Source organism: Indicator indicator, chromosome 10 (genome assembly GCF_027791375.1).
Source record: "Indicator indicator isolate 239-I01 chromosome 10, UM_Iind_1.1, whole genome shotgun sequence".
Classification (NCBI taxonomy): domain Eukaryota; kingdom Metazoa; phylum Chordata; class Aves; order Piciformes; family Indicatoridae; genus Indicator; species Indicator indicator.
Genome location: NC_072019.1, coordinates 22,084,257 through 22,101,332, shown reverse-complemented (window position 1 = coordinate 22,101,332; position 17,076 = coordinate 22,084,257). Strand labels below are relative to the sequence as shown.

The 17,076-nt window shown below is 54.9% G+C and overlaps 1 protein-coding gene across 1 annotated transcript in view; it reads left to right on the top strand.

Annotated features, from left to right (window-relative positions):
- Window positions 1-17,076, top strand: part of PIK3R3 (phosphoinositide-3-kinase regulatory subunit 3) — a 71,611-nt gene that overhangs the window by 10,002 nt on the left and 44,533 nt on the right. The window contains exons 4-6 of the mRNA XM_054384632.1: window positions 3,607-3,738; window positions 6,601-6,802; window positions 7,131-7,216. Coding sequence (XP_054240607.1) covers window positions 3,607-3,738; window positions 6,601-6,802; window positions 7,131-7,216 — 420 coding nt within the window. The remainder of the gene's footprint in view (window positions 1-3,606; window positions 3,739-6,600; window positions 6,803-7,130; window positions 7,217-17,076) is intronic.

The window sequence follows — 17,076 nt, the reverse complement described above, 5'->3', positions numbered from 1 at the left end:
TACTCCCTGATTCAGAGCACAGTTGCCCAGTAAACCACCACTGTGGGATGCCCAGGAGCCTCAAATTCTTAGTTGGGCCTGGGGGAGGGAGGTACAGGTTCCATTCAGATGGAAAGGTATAGACTGCAGGACTAGGAGACAAGGACATCACTGCTGGTGACTGAACCCAAAAGGTCTGGAAGGGGTAGGGAAAGTCCCAAGTCAGTATCACCTCCAGGTATGGGTAGTTTGGGTGCCACTCTACTACCGGGACCAAGCATACAAGAGTGTCCTGCTGCAGCAGCACTTGGTGGCCACAGTTCAGCTTAGCCTGTAGGACTGCCTGTTTCGAGAGGGGCCGTGGGTGCTGGGCAGAGGCTACACCCTATCCCCCACATATCAGCTGGGGAGATGGGTGCAGCTGTCAATTGTGGCCACATTCAGGGGACAGCCAGTTACCAGAACCCACTCAAGCCTTTCCTTCAAACAACACACCCTGCCTCCACACCACCTCTTGACTAAACATCCTCCGCAGTTACCAAAATTCCAGGCTTACTCACATCTCCCCAGCTGTCTGCAACTTCCAGGAGAGGTCCTGGTGTTTCCTGCCCAGCCTGACTCAGCCCAAAGCTGAGCACTCCTGGCACTCCTCTGCCCCTGCTGGGATGCAGGGTCTGGTATCCCAGTGGGAGGAGGCTGGGTGCATCCGTTGCTTTTCCTTCTGGGCCAGTGATCGTCCTGTGTATTCTCTCCTCAGCCCCAAATTTATTCCTCCTTTTCACCTACCATGGGCAAAGGGACCCTGCTGGGCCTTGGCTGCTTGCTTGTTCTACCAGCAGGTTAGCAAGCAGGTTGTGTGCTGGAGGGCGTTTGGATGGGTTGAGGTTGAGGTTTTGGGGTGCTTTGCTTTGAGTTGCCGCAGGTGGATGGAATTCCTGTGTCATTAATGCACCAGGAAGCGACACGAACAGCTGGAGAGTAGCAGGAGAGCATTGACTCATCCTGCAGCATCATTAACTTCTTATAGCTGGTTATCATCTCCCTCTGATAAAGAGAGAGCAGCACTGGTGGGGTCTGGCTGGCGGTAATTGACTGGGAAGGCTCCAGAGTTAACCCTTTCCCAATTGCCAGCTGAGCCTTCTCATACTGCTGGAGTCTAGCTGGTGTCACAGAGCAGCTCAGAGCACCCCTCAGCCATGATCTCAGCTTAACTGGGAGCCCAGCTCCCCATGGTGACTCTAGGAGCAGGAAGGGAGCTGGAGCAGGATGATGCCACTGCATTTCTGGGAGGATGAGCGCCATGGGCTAATGGCTATTTCTAGCCAGCGTTGCAAGGAAAATGGTGCTATCAGCAATCAGTCCCTGTTCACAGGGGGTGAATCCCCCTGGCCTCCCCATCACACCTCTCTCTGGATGTGAAGATGTTTTTGAGTCAGGCTTTGAAACCAGCTGAGTCTTCCCTTTGAACACCCCCCAAGCCCAAGCCTAATGATGCAAACGAGCTAATTAGGCCGCAGTGGAGCCCAAGGCTGATTGCCTGGGGCCAGTGCCTGGCAGCAGCCCCTTCACTGCACAGAAACAGCTTGCGGCTGCTCTGCCCAATCCGTATCAGCATCCTTAAGGCGAGTGACAGGTCCCTGCAGAAAGCTCCGTGGCGAGCAGGGAAGCACAGACAGGCTTGCTTGAGGCAAGAAGGAGTTTGGGGTTTGCCTGGTGCATCTCTCTATAATGCAGATGCTTGCTCAAGCAACAAGATTCTGAGACTCCTCAGTAGCATCCCTGGGTCTTAGCCATGCACTGTGGGTTTTGAGCACAAATGGAGGTTGGAGCATCTCATTAGATGCCAACCTCTAGGATGCCAAGAGAAGAAAGATCCATGAAGTGATGCTGTGACATCAGGGAGTGCCGGGAGGGCAGCACCCACCTTTGCCCTGGGTTGTGTTTGGCCATGCTGGATGGCTGCCTGCCCCAGCGCAGTGGCATCTCTCCTGGCTGTCTCCACACTGCCCCAGAGCACAGTGCCCGGCCAGACGAGTGCTTGCTTCTGAGAATGAGGTAGCGTCTCTGGCGGCTGGGTTAAAGGCTTTGCTTCAGGCATTGGTCAATCTGTTTTCTCTCTGGTCTCTGAGCCAAATGGTATAAGGGACCCACCATCACTTCTTGTTCCCAAGAAGGCAGAGGAGGAGGCAGACAGGCTTCTGGGATGCCTAGTCCACACTGGGGACATTCTAAGGAGAGGAGATCAAGGTCAAGGTCCCCAAACCAGGTTTTGCCAGCAGTCAGGGAGGCTGCACCCCATCCCAGCCCCACCAGCAGAGTACCTCCAAAGACTGGCCTTAGGAAATGGCTTTTCTCTGCTCTTCTGGGTTTTATCTCCTGAGAAGGGAGCACAGCCACACCTGATCAGCTGAAATGGGTGGAGACTCAAAGCATTTTCTGCTGGAAAATGCTGGGGTGGAAGAAGGAGCACCTCCCAAAATGACACCCATTTCAGTAAAGCTGCATTTGGGGGTAGAGACTCAGAGAGAGGAGGGGAGGTAGGCTCATAGCAAGCCCACCATCTTCTTCCCAATCACAACACACTGGGCCATTTGGGGCCTGCCATTCCATCTTTAAGAAAATGCAAAATTTGCTTTACTTTTTTTTTTTTATATCCTCATTTACAAGAAGCAAGGAGTTGAGTTTCTACAAATTACCCATTTCAAACGATCCCAAGCATCTTGGGCTTTTTTATTATCCCTCCCCAAGATTTCTCCTATGAAGAGAATTTCAAAACATTGTGTTTGGCTCCAGTTCGAATCAAAGATAGATTTTGAAACTTCCAGATCTTTGCAAAGGAGACTATCACCCTCCAGGCAACCACCTCCCTGCCCAGCTGGGCTGAGAGACCTCCAAGACAAACTCATGAGGCAATACCAAAGGATGCTGAAAGCACCCTTCCCCCTGGACCCTGGTGAAGCAATGTCCCCCTGCCAGCCTGGCCGCGGGGCTCAGACAGATCGTGGGACCGTGGGAGCACTACCTCTATCCTGAGCCCAGGGCTCAGCCTCCTCCAGGTGCTTTGCCCCAGTCTCTGGAGCATCCTTCACCATCTGCTCCAGGGCAGCTGCCTTTCAGGGCTGGGAGAAGCAATGCCAGCTGGGGCACATTCAGAGTATTTCAGGCTCACTGAGGGTGATGTGAGCAACCTGCATTGCCTTGTTCCATGGATGCATTTTTCAAAGCAGTTTATTCAGGGCTGGGTTTGGCATATGATGCCTGGCCCTGATGGCCAGAGGCTGCCTGGGGTAGTGACTCAGCCCATCCCATGGGTGATATCTTGCAGTGGAACTCCAGTTCGATCCCCTGCCCCATGCACTGGGTGTATAACACACATGAGGCAGAGACAGTGCCTCGTGCTCTCCATGGCCACGTGGAACTCAGGGTCAGTGGAAAATGGGACAGAAATATTTTCAGGGAAGGTTTGGCAGTAAAATTTTGTGCTGCCATGCCTGAGTGATGGGGGCATGGGTGAAGAAATCAGCACCCATGTCCAGAGGAAGGTCTGTGGGAATGGAAGAGCTCCATATCCCATGCTGGAGGGGCAGCGCCAGGGTCTAAGGGCTCCTGCTGGATCTGTCCCTGCAGATGCCTCGGCTGTGGACATGGATCTGTACGATGCTCAGACGCTGGCAGAGGCCCTGAAGTGGTACCTCCAGGAGCTCCCATCGCCCCTGGTCCCCCCAGCCCTCTACAACGACTTGGTCCACATGGCTCAAGGTAAGCACAAATGGGCTCCCAACACTCCTTGGATGTTTGTGGGGCTGGAGGAGCTTTGGGAAGCTCCTAGGAAGGCTCTCCGGCATCTCCAGAGTTGCTCCTGACCCCATTTCCTGCCCAATGCTTCACTAAGGGCAGATCCTGAGAAGGACTGCTGGGAGCATCCTGCTGCACTGGAACAGGCTGGCAGTTTTGGGGAGATGCTCTGGGAAAGAAGCAGCTTCACCATGGCTGCAGCATGGCCCTCTCCCACTGCAGTACCCAGAGGAGGAGGTGCTGCCTGCTGGGACAAGTGTCTGCCAAGGCTGGGTGATGTTGGCCCCAGAAGAAAGTGTTATGATAATGTTTTGGCTCTACTGCTCAGGAATCTTTTACTGTAATCTCGTTAACTCTTGGCTTTTTATGGGCATAGAAAATTGTCTGCTTTTTCAGCTTAGTACCATTAGGAATTGGCTTTAGGTCCCTGTGAGTTTCCAGCCTCTGTGCAAACGTAGGAGAGCATCAAGGTTTTGGGGTTGTTTGGTTGGTTTTGGTTTGGGTTTTTTTTTTTTTCAAGTAAACAGTGCAGGCTTCATACCCAGGTCAGCAGAGTCTACTGTTCAGCCCAGCAGGCAGCCTGGACCAAAATCCATTTCAAATGAGTCCTCACAATGCTTCTCAGCCCCTCCAAGCCCAAGGCACCACAGGCATTGCCAGGTACATGCCAGGTCCTTGCCCACCATCTTGGAAAGGATCAGAATGCCTTGCCACCTTCAAAACCAGGATTTCCCCTTTTACAGCTGTCAGTCACTGCAGTATCCTCCATCCCCGTGCATCACCTCCCTGTCCTAAGGCAGATTAGTGCTTGGGCAGGTCATGCTCTTGGCTGCCTTAAGAGGCACCAAAAGATCACTCATGGCCAGACCAGTGCAGCCTTTTACTGCTGTGTCCTGATGGGAAAAGGCCATGGGCTCTTTGTAGCCCCCAGCAAAGCAGGAGAGACACAGGGAGAAGACAAGGAATAATTCACACTCGGTCCTCCCTGCCCTGTGCAGAGACACAGAGAAATACCCCTGGGGCCGGTGGCACTGAGATGCTGCCTTCCCCTCACCCTTTGGAGAAAGGAGAAATCAAAGGCTGCCTCACTTCCAAGGATAAAAACGCAATTAGGAAGCAATTAGCTGGGTTGCCTCGTTAAGCAACTTCAAAGGGAAGAGCCTTTCCCGTAGCCTGTGCCAGAGTGGGTCTGCTCCTGGCACAACGGGTGCAGGAGGAGGAAGAGGAGGAGGAGGAGGGGCAGGAACAGAGGCAAAACCGATGGGGATTTTTCTGGGGCTTTAAAAAAATATATATAAAAGTACAAATCTGTCAGGGGTCGATGCTGGGTTTTGGCAGCCTGCCTTGCAAGCAGGCTCCTTCTGCTCCGCTTGAGGCTCGCAGGTTAGAAAAACAGCACACTGACCACCTGCAAAAAGAGGTGGGGAAACATCCCCAAATTTCCACTTTGGCTGTGGACCTTTCCCTGTGGCATGCCTTGGGTGCAAAACGGTGCAAAAAGCAGCCAGCTGGTGTGGGGGAGGCCGGGATAGAACCTGAACATCCTGTAGGAACAGTTTGTTGGCTACAGGGGCACACAAACACCTTATCACCCTCCCAGCTGGGCTGCAGACCTGTTCAGGAGGGGATCCTGGACCTGCCACCCCTCCAGCTCTGGTGCACCTCAGCCCCAGGGTGGATGCCTGGAGCTGGCTGGGCATCAGCCAAGCCTCAGCCCTGGTGCAAAGAGCCACAGAGAGCTGAGTCAGCCCCATGCCGTGCCAGGCTTTGAAGCTGGCTGAAAGCAACACAGCCCTAGGGACCTCCCTGTCCTCCACAGATGAAAGGGCCTGGCCAAGGCAGGGATGGAGGATGGCTGAAAAGCAGCTGTTCCTCATGCTTGGGGCAGGGCTATGGTCCCAGGCCACTGAGCTCACAGCTCACAAGACCAGCAAGCTTTGGCCAAGGCTGCCAGAGGGCAACGAGGACATGGGGAGATGCTGGTGGGAACACTGCAAGGCCATGAGGACAGTGCCAGGACAGGGGGCCTGGCAGCATCTCCATAACGTGCATGCAACATGATTAGGTGTCTGCTTGTATTGATGTAGGCAATTCCAGCATCACTGGAAGTAGCTGCCCCCCAACCAGTCCTTCCTGCTGCTGCAGTTCAGAGTGCAAGAAGCTGTAGTGGAAGGGCTGCAGAGACCTCCCTGAACCCTACCTGTAACTCTCAGCCCAGGTGCAGCCTTTTTTCTCCTAAACCCTCTTTTGCCTCCCAGCTTCCTTTTTACTGCAGGGGAGGGCTGAGCCTTTAAATTTAGCAGATCTTTCAGCTGATGCCCATTTTCCTTCCTCTGCTTTGCTCTGCCTTTTCCATGACTTAGCAGGACAGGGTAGAGCTTGGTTCTTTCTGTTCCCCTGCCCTGGAGAACCAGCAAGGAGTGCTTAGGTGCAACCCCTGCCAGGTGAGCAGCTCAGCCCCTCCGTGCTCCCTCCCTGGTGGTGCTGAGAAGGGGAATGTGCTTCTGTTACCTTATAGTCTGATTGGGGATGGGGCAAGTGGGTAAATGGGGCTGGCAGCTTCCAGCAAGAGGCATATGAGGTTCTACATGCCCTCTGCTCCTTTGGGTAGCCATGTCCCACAACCTGTCTGTGGGGAAAGGATGAGCTACAAAGAAACAGTCATGAGTTTGAGGGCAGAGGTTAAGGTCAAGCATTTTGTGGCTCTGTGGGGAGTAGAGAACTGTCGCAGCTCATACCATGTGTGCTGGCAGTTGCCCATGAGTGGCAAGGGAGTGCCCAAGCCTCCTGAACTGACATTTCTTCCTCTTCTACTCTCTGCTGCAGACACCCCAGGCCTGGAGGAGTGTGGCCAGCGAGCCAGAGCCCTGCTGGCCCCCCCGGCCCTGCCGCAGCCCCAGGCACTGCTCCTGCAGCAGCTCACCCACCACTTCTGCCGCCTCTGCCAGGGCACTCGCAGGAGCCGCCTCTCACCCCGCCTCCTCGGGGAGCTCTTTGGAGAGCTGCTTCTCCGCCCCGCAGCAGCCAGGTGAGGTGCCCCTGCCACGCAGGGGACAGGGTGGGCAAGAGAGGGATGTCTATAGCCAGGCATGGGCACACTAGTCCCCGACCAAGATAGTTTTGCTGGAGGACAAAATCCAACAGTGGCTCAGCCCCAGGGTTTTCTGAAGGGGGAGGCAAGAGCTGGGAGCCCCCATCCCAGCTGTGATGCTCTGACATCACATTTGTTCCCATGGTGACCAGACCTGGGGGTGGGATACATAGCTTCACCCTAGTCCCACAGGAGTGCATGCAGGGTGGTCTCCAGGTGGACTGAGCTGTTGGAACTCTCACAGACAGCCCCTTTCTCCTCACAGCACTGAGGCAAGCCCTGAGCTCCGTGCAAGGATCCTGGAGTCCCTCATCATGGCCGACGAGGTGGCAGAGGTGCCAGCAGCCCCTGGTAAGAGATGCTCAGCTAGCAGCAGTGGGGGGTGGGCAGTGGGAGTGAAATCTGAGGTGGTGATAGCAGCAGGTCACAGGATGAACTCAGTGACTGGTACAGTGATGGGAAGGTGCCTGTGTCCTTGTGGCAGTGCCTAAGCTGCTCTGACTCCCTGGCTAGGCACAGTTCCCATGTCCTTGCCACGTTCTGGGAGCATTTCTTTCTGGTCCCTCAGAAGGTTTGCAGCTGTTTTCTTGCTCAATGTCTGTATTGCTGCGTGCAGTGCAAACGGGTGCCACTCCCCATTTCAGGGAGCTCAGTGGATGCAGTGGTCTTGTTTGGGGGTTGTTGTGCAACTTGTTTCAGTGAGCAGGCACCTGGCTGCAGTCTGAGAGGAAAAAAACACCAACACAGCCATAAACAGGCAGGATGGTGATTGCTACAGGATCAAATCTGGGATTGTTTTTGATTTGAAGTTAGTTTTTGCCTGTGTAGAATTGCACTGTGACCATCAAAGCGCCGCTGCTTCCTCCATGGGGTATTCCCAGGGTGGAGATGAGGACAGGCACTCGTCCCCCACCTCTCCCTATTGTGGGAAAGGAGCAAAGAGCAAGAAGAGTGTGTGTTTTTCTGCAGATGTGAATGACCCCTCCTAGCCTTCACCCCCCCAGGACTGCAGTTCTGCTCCTTTCATTACCAATACCAGCATTTGCCTCCAGCACCTCTTTGCACTTCTGCTTTAGTGGTGAAAGTCCCAGCCCTCTGCTGGCCACTTTCTGCTGCTGTGTCACTCTTGCTTGGTGGTATCTCACGTCCCATCCGTGTCCAAAACCAAAGCACATGCTCATTGTGCCCTCTGCAGCACTGCAAGAATGGGTGGTAAGTGGTCCATCCAGGCAGGGATGTACGTGGGAGGGAGGGTGCTCAGTAGAGCACAAACTTCAGTCCATCCCTGTAGGATCCCGTCTTCAGACAACTGCTGGGATTCAGCTGTCTCCCCACACCAAGCTGCCCAGAGTCCCATGAGGCACAACTGCTTTTAGCCCTCCTGCTTGGAGATGTGTCAGCATTGGTCCCAGGGAATCTTGACTCCTCATGATCTGTCTGGGTCCTTGCCATCACCCTGCCTCCCTGGGGGGTGGCCTGGCCAGGCAGGATTATGACTCTTAATATTCCTCATAAATCAACCCTTTCAGACCTGTCATCTTATTTATTGCTCTTCCCTGAGCTCTTGGCCATGAGTTTGTTGAGATCTGTATGTCTCTTCCACTTGCTGATCCAGGTGTTGGGCAGCCGCAGTCTGCCGTTACTCGGAGTATCTGCTGCCAACTCTGGACCCTGTATTGTCACTGCCTGCCCCCACCCCAAACTGAGCAGAGAGGCTGGGGACGATCCTGAGCTCCTCACGTCCTTTCTGTGTCAAAATCTCCTCTACAGATACACCCTCATGTGGGCACTCCACAAGTGTGGGGCAGGGCATGGGGCACCTGGGCTCACTACCCCAGAGGCTGCCTTGCTGCAGGACTTCAGCCAAGTCCTGCCACCTCCCCTTTCTTTGTACCTAAAAGCAAGAATATTATTACTTGGCTGTCATCACATTAGGATGTTGGGAAGCTTAATTAAATGCCTGCAAAGCGTTTTTGAGAGCTGCAGATGAAAGGGGCTATATATAAAGCGCAAAGAATTATTATTAGCGGTGGGGTCCGTGCCCCGGCCCTGCTCCCATCACCCTGGCCCTGCTCCCCTGTGTCCCGGCACTGTGATTATTTCTGTGTGTGTGTGGAGTTGTGGTTTGATAATTATAGAAGTGAAATAGCTATAAATACCCTGCAACAACACGGCGTGTGTGCACAGAGCACAGGAATAGGAGTCGGTAACTGACACGGAGGAAACCGCAGCGTGACCTCATTCTGACTCAGGCACAAATATACCTCGTGGAGTGGGAGGGGGCAGCTGGGGGGTTGGGGCAGCTGGGGAGCTTTGGGGACGGGGGGCACTTGGGAGCTGCAGGAACAGTAGCTGCTTTGGCACCGAGGGTCATGTACTGGGTGAGTTCTGAAGCTGTCTGCTAACCCTGGGGAGGTTCCTGTGTGGTCAGGGTCTCTCCTCACCCACGTGTCCTGTGGCTGATAGTGGAGAACTTGGATGTGAAAACTGTCGAGTCTAAAAGTGTAAATTATATAAACCTGGCTCCTGGAGGGACTTACTTGGGCAGATTTGCTGTTGTGGAGTTTGCAGCATCCCTTCCCCTAGATGCTCCTCCTAGGGGTCCCTGCAGCTGCCTGCAAATGGGCTGCAAAGAAGAACGGTGTTTGAAAGCAGTTTCCAGCAACTGTGGGATGCAGCAGTGGGGTCATGCTGGAGGCATTGGTTTGCATTGGGTAATGCCATGGATGGGTGGCAAAGCTGGGACAGAGCCCATGCAGCCACATCCAGGCCACCTCACCATGCTGTGCTCTCCAGTACCTCAGAGCTGGGCAACCACCCCAGCATGGGGGCATTCCTCAGCCCCACAGGGATCTAGGACAGGGGCACACTGAGCCAGCAGCAGAACCCCGGAGCCTGGAGGTGAGAGGGCAGCGGGAAGCAAGGGGAAGAAGTGATGCAAATACCAGCTCAGCTGAAGGAAGATGACTTCATCTCCTTTTCCTCTCCTGGTGCTATTTATAGCCCCTTTAATTTACTCCCCTTTGCTTTATTATCTCTCCAGCAAGCCGTTAGCCCTCAGACAGCAGGATGCCTTTACTCACCACACAGCACAGACTTCTGCAAAAAGAAATTAAAAAAAAAAATAAAAAACAACCCCACCTCCTCCAAAAACAAACAAACAAACACCCCTAAAAAAACCGAAACACCACCAAAAAGAAAAACCCAACCCAAAACCAGGTGCAGAAGGCAGGGAATGGCAGCAGAACACTGGAGACAGGACCATCACTGTACTGTGGGATGGAGAAAATGAGGAGATTTGGGCTCCTTCTGGGGAAAAGATTTGGCAAGTGCGATATCCCCTTCCTCCTTCAGAGCAGTGGCTAGAAGCGACAGGACCAGTGGTGCCAGAGTCCCCTCCTTACTGGGGGCTGCTGTTCTGCTGGGCTGTGATGAGGCAGGCATCCTTTGGTCCCCCAAGATCCCCAGCCCTGCCCCACTTTGTGTGAGGCATGGGTATAATTCCACTGCATGGGGATTGGGCTCCAGCTCCCTGCCCTGCACCAGGGAGAAACTGAGTCATGGAGACACCTGCCTAAGTGGCTTCAAAATCCAGTCCCTGTGGGGGTGGTTGGTCCACAGATGCCCAGCACCATAGCAACTCACACTCCAGAGTTCAGCAGGGATGGAGGCCACAGGGCGGTGGTGGTGGGATGGTATCCCATGACATCTCATGGTGTGATACACTGGGCACTTCCCAGCCCTCTCTGACAGCATCACCACTGAACAGCACTGCCACATCATAACCCAATTACAAGTATCTGGCTTGGAGGGGTTTCATTTGCTTTTTTTTTTTTTTTTCCCCTGTTTATTTTCCTCTGAATCCAAGGGAAAAGCCCATCCTCTTCCTGGCTTGTGTGTCAGCATGTCATGGTGGAGGTTGTAGATTCAGATGTGCAGGGGTTCAGAAGGGAGGAGAGGGCTAGCCAGGAGGGACCAGCCCTGGAAAGGGGTGAGGACCCCCACCTGCCTAGGATGCTGAGGACAGTGTCTGGACACTGCCCTACCTGTGCAAGAGCATCCAAGTGCAGCCACGAGCATCCTTTCACTCAGCCTGGTGAAACAGGGTGCTCCAGGTTGTTACCCTTTTGTGTTTCATCCCCTTGGGGCTGCTGATGGGGAGACTATGGGTGGAGGGGAGGGGAAGGGGGGGGGCATAAGAATAGCCAGGTGAAAACCTAGCCCCTGGGTGGAGAGGAGCATGGGGAGGCTGTGGCAGAGTCATGCCAAGACATCTGATTCTGCCTTCCCTAATCTGCAAATAATACAGAGAAAACAAATTAACATTGGGTAAGGAGGGGAGGGGGGCAGAATGGAGGAAAGAGAGCCAGAGCCTAGCTGTGATGTGAGATATGGAAAGTGGCTAAAAATAACAGATCCCTGAAGGCATGGGGAGGAACATGATGGGGATCCAGACTCCTGTCATCCCAGAAGGCAGCCTTGTGCCTCCCCAGCTGCTCTGGCTGTGATGCAGTCCAGCCCAGTGAATCTGGAGAGGGAAAAGTTTCTGAGACGGGCAGCAGCAGGGAGATGGAAGGTGTAGAGCCAAGCCTTGGAGCAGAAGCTGGGGGACCCCAGACACCCAGGGTGCCTCACTGGGAGGCAGCCACTACCTGACCCACTTGCACGCAGCCAGCAGGATGCTGCTGGGAGACCCCAGGGGCGGTGCCTGTGCGGCTAATTTTAGCCCACGTTCAATTAGTCATGGAGCAGGAGGGGATCGTAGCATCACAGCAAACCCAGCCTTTGCCAGTACCTCTGCCAGGTCCTCTGCCTACCCCATGCTCACTACTGGGGGTGCTTGGAGGAGCAGGGACTGGGGCATACCCCCACCTCATGATTGTGGGCTGAGGAACTAGAACTGACCCTGTGCCACAGTACTCTTCCTCTGGCTGCTTAGGGCAGCCCCAGGAAGGATGTCCCATGGCAGCCTAAGGACAAGGGGATAGGAGGCCACCCTCAGCATCTCCTTGTGCTTCAGTTTTCCCTCCTGGCTGGTAGAGGTGTTGGTTGGGTTTTTCAGGTTGGTCTGTACTGCCCTGGGAAGGCATTTTCCTGGCATGCCAGGGCTCTGGGATGTGTCCCTGAGGAGGGGAACAGTGACACCCAACAAGGGATGTTTCAGCCCGCCCAGACCTCTGCTACATGCCCTAGTGGCAGCTTCTGGGTTACCAGCTCTGGCACCTTTCCATCCCCAAGCTCTGCAGGTGGCCATGCCCAGGCTATGGCAAAGCTGTGGCAGGAGCATTGCTCAGAGACTGGCAGCTTGCCTGGGACAAGAAACGACCCTGGCAATGCCATGGTAATAGAGGGTGACAGACCCATGGTTCCTCTCTTCCCATGGCAGCCACAGCTCTGCTCCACCAGTCTCAATGTCAAAGCATGGCATGGTCCAGCCATACCCCATGACAAGGGGAACAACTCCTAACGGAAATGCAGCTTGGCTGGGATTGAAACCTTCTTCCTCCCTGCACTGCATGGCCAGAGCTGATAATGGGCTGGATAACCCCAAGCATTGTGTGTGCCACCAGCCCATGACCTGCCAGGGTTTCACTGCTGGAGAGGAAATGCTGTCACTCAGGATTCAGAGGGAGCCTTGGTGCCTGCCAGAAGTGGGTTTCTGGGGCTGCCCTGCCTGGTTTTCTTTTTGCCAGCATACAAAGCTTTGGGATATCTTCATCAGATCCTCAGTGGTGCTAGTCCAGCCCACTGTGGCAGTGGTGCTGGCCAGCTCTTGGCTATATGGCTGTGAAAGGTGCCAGTCTGGGAAACCTGGATTCAGGAAGGTTGGCTGGCATGGCCAGGGTCTGACTTTCTGGATTTGCAGGGCTCTCTGGACAGAGCTTTGTCCCTGGGATGCCTCAGCTGCCCCAGCAGGCAACTCCTAGAGACCAGGCTGGCTGAGCAAACACTCTCTACCTCAGATGCAGCCACCAGTTTGGCAGTCAGAGCCCAGGCAGGGCTGGCTCACTCCTCACACCAGCTGCTGGCCGAGCCAAGCTGCAGAGCATTGTGTGCCAGCACACGTGTCCCAGCTCCTGCCCTGGACGCTGTCTGTGCTGGAGTCACCCCTGCTGCTGCACTGACTGGCTGAAAACCACTGTCAGCTTCACCAAAGATGGGGAGGGTGACAAAGTGCCAGTCACACCACCAGCCACAGGACGTTTTCTAGCTTGGCACCAAAGCTGGCAGCATCCTCTTTTGTGTGGTGGCATTTCTGTCCCCTGCAGCCTGCCTGGCAGCAGACAGGCAGCAGCATGTTGCCTTGCTGCCCTTTTGGTCAGGAGATGCCAGAAAAGGGCAATGCTGCCCATGGGCATTTTAATGCCGGAGTAGGAAGGCTTTAGGGTGGCTGATCCTTCTGTGATCCCACCAGCACCCCTGCACTCTGCCTCCCTTGAGAGCACCCCAGCTCTGCTCCAAAGGGGTGGGAGGAGGCAGGCTGCCTCACACACACAAGTGGCTCTGGGGAAAGGCAGGATTTGTGCTTCCGTGAGGGAAAATGAGTCACAGGGGGGAGGCAGGGCTGTGCCAGCAGCTGAGTGTGGGACCAGGGTAAGTGGTTACTGTCGGCTGCTATCCAGGAGGTCAGGCAGAAACGCTCTCACAGGCCTGGCCTGGCTTTAAAATCTATTAACATCATTTTGCTGTTGGAGCTGGGAGCCGCACAGGCAGCAGAAGCGTTCGGCACGGCTCAGATCAGAGCAGGATTTCAATTACAGTAATCAAAGGTGGCACAGATAAGAAACCCCTGGTCTGCAGAGCCACGACAGCTGTCCTCTGGCTCAAACCAGCACCCATCCAGAGCAGTTCCATCAAAACCACTGAAGTGGTACTAGGGTAAAATTGGATTGTGAATCCATTTTCATCTGCCGTAGTGGAAAATGCTTTCCCTGTGCTCTTTGGGGAAGAAAGCCACTTTGTCAGGGGGAACAGCAAGAGAGGAATGTGCCAGGTGTGCAAGAAGGGGACATTGTCGCCAGCAAAAGCACTGATGGTTGCTCATGGATGATGGAGGCAGCAGGAGGAACAGTTGGGATGCTGGAGCATTTCAGCTCAGCCCCCTGCTTTCCCCTCTCTTCTTCAGCCTGGTCCTGCAAGGATGAGTGTAGCTGAGGCAGGGATGCACTCAGCTTGGTTCCAGGCTTCCTGGAAGGACGGACAGCCCTCTGAGCCCCTCTATGTCCGTAGCACTCCAGGCTGTATTGCAGGATAGACACCCCTGGCAGTGTGGAGGAAAGCCTGGGGAGAGGGTCCCTGAGGGGCAGGAGCTGACACCTCCTCTCTCATCCTTGCAAATGCCTGGCTTGGTCCTTTTGAGATGTGTCACAGGCACACTTCCAAGTGGTTGACCCTTTGCCTGTTCCAGTGGAGACACAGAGTGCCCCAATCTGGAGCGTGCCCAACCTTTCCCACCAGCTGGGGATGATGCTCACAAGGGGATGCCCAGGGAAATCTGCCTTCTGCTCTGGTCTCTGCCACTGCTTGAATGTGTCCCTTGGTCACCCCCTACTTATTTGCCTTCCACAGTCTGGGAGTGCAAACTTCTTGGATGGCAGCAGCAAAACCATGTGCAGCAGTGTGCTGGATTAGCTCCCCCACCTGCTGCCTCCAATCCCCTCACCGCTTTGGGCTCCCACCCCCAGCCACTCCGTGGACCCACTGGTGACCGCCACAGCCCTGTGGAACCTGTGATGTGGTCAAGCCATGGGGGCAGCCCCTGGGTCCCATGTGTACAAGGGGCCCTTTCTGCCCCTGTCCCAGCATGGTGGGGGCCAGCCAAAACACAGTGACTCTTTCTGTGCCTGCTGGCCCCGGTCCAGCCTGGCCAGGTGTCAACTGCCCGGCCGCGGCATGTCCCCCCCGCGGAGCGCGAGCCCTCTCTGGAACACTGGGGGTTTGTGCAGGGCAGCAGGTCTGAATGGCAGGTCTGTGTGGCCAGGGCTGCTGGGCAGGGAGGGAAGGCAGGCTGCTTGCCTCATCTGTTTACCTGGAAGTGGAGATGGTGGCCAGGCCCGGCTGTGGCGGGCACTTTCATGCTGGAGCTAACAGGATGGGGAGTGCCGCACTGTGCCCATCCCTGAGCAGCCTGCAGCGTGCCAGCGATGTGGGCAGGGACTTGGTGCTGCTTCTCTCCCTCGTGCCAGCACCATGGTGGAACTTTCTGCCCACCACAGCTGGAGAGCTGGAGCCTGGGGAGGGATGTGGAGATGGGGCCCAGGCTATCACAGAGGTGGACAATACTGCTGATCCTCTTCTGCCCTGCAGCATAACTGTGCCCCAGGGCTTTGCAGAGTGACACTGCATGCGTCTCCACGCTGGCCATGTCCCTGTCCTGGCTGCATGCCCCCACACTGTCCATCCCTTGCATCATGCCCCTGGACTGGCCAGATCCCCGTCCTGGCTGCCTGTCCCCATACTATCAGTGATCTCCACACTGGCTGCATGTCCCTGCACCATCCTTAGCTCTCCATACTGGCTGTGGGGACCCACACCATTTGTGGACGCCTAGAAGAGCTGTCTCTACAAGCAGGCTGTGAGTTCCTGCACCAGCAGTGTCCACAGAGGAGCCACTTTATAATTCCAGAAGAGAGGGGCCATCCATGCAAGCTGTGAGAGTTTTGTCCTTATGTAAGCCAGGACTGGTAGCCACACAAGAGCTGCTGAGGAGGGAAAGAGAACAATAGCATCTTCATCAGCACCTGGATGCACAGGGATTAACAAAGCTGGCTCACTGTTCCCAGGGTTCAGGTTGCCTTATCTGTATCTGTTCCTACCCAGCCACTGCTGGAGCTGCTCCCGATGCCACACAGCTAATCCCAGAGGCTGCCAGATAAGGCAGTGACACGGAGCTGTGCCCTGACCTGCTCCTGCCACCCAGGCAGGCTGATGCTGGAGATAACCAGAAGCCCAAGGCAGAGATGCAACAAGTTTGGCGTTCCCAGGCTCTGGCAGTAGTATATGCAGGGTTGGGAGGCAGGTGCTTGCATTGCCTCTTATCCTGACCTTAAGGCTCAGTGACTTGGTGTTTGCAGAGGGAAGCAAGTGGTGAAGGAACTGGAGTGCCCACAAAGGTTGGCATCTCACCACACATCCCAGCACTGTGTTGTCCCTAGGAGACATGGGGCTGGTGTTAGGCTACTGGACCTCACACTACACAGACGTGACTGCAGCATCCTTGCTCAGCATCCTTGGCTCTTCCCAAGGACCTGGAGGACCCACAAGTCCTGGCTGCCTGTCCCCAGTGCTGTGGGCCAGGTGCCTTCCTGCTTGCCTCTAACACCCCTAATGTCTCCATTCTGCACTGCCCTTTATGCTCTAGGGTGGGAGGAGCATCCAGGGCTGTGCTTCAGCAGAATCCCAAATTTCCGACCTGGCATGCACAGCACCATGGCAGGGCCTTTATTTTTTCAGCTGCTTCCCTGTTTTCTTTGCAACTGGGCTCTTTTACCGGGTGATGATGATCACAGAGATTATATGGGGAGAGCTCAGCACACCGCTGAGCAAACAGCTTGCAGTGTGATGCCCAGACCCAGGACCTTGTGGTGGCCTGCCCGTCATGCACACCACATCTCAGATGACTCCAACTATCCCTGGCCTTGGCACACCTAAGCTCTCACATGAGTTTAGGATTTAAAGCTACGGGAAAGATAGCCTGGGCAAAGCTTTCCAAGGTGACAGCAGAGGAAGCCACTCCAGGAGAAGGAGTGGGGTCAGGGCTGCATGAGCCCCCATGACCCCTGTGTGAATGGGGTTTGGAGGACTGAAACTCTCAGTGAGAGGGTTTTGGTAACACAAAAAGCACCAGACCAAGCTGGCCCTGCCTGAACAGCTTCACTGGGCTGGTTTGGGAGCAGTGGTAATCATTGAGAGGCTGCACATTTCTGAGAGGAACTCTGTTCCACAGCCTCTGACAGCTGTTTCTGCAAGAGCCTTAAATTGAAACATCTGGAGTGCTTCATAAAGAGAAACCTAAGTGTTTTGGGGTCCAGAACAACCCAAAAGATCCAGGATAAATTCATGAGCCATCAGCCTTGACCTGAATCTGGTCTTTCCAGCAAGGCAGCCAAAAGCCCTCATCTAAGTCATTTCTCCCAGCTTTCAGTGGGATTAGAACCTGTGCTGGCAGGCATCCCTGCATGCCAAGCACATCCACCCCCTGAAATCCCTTT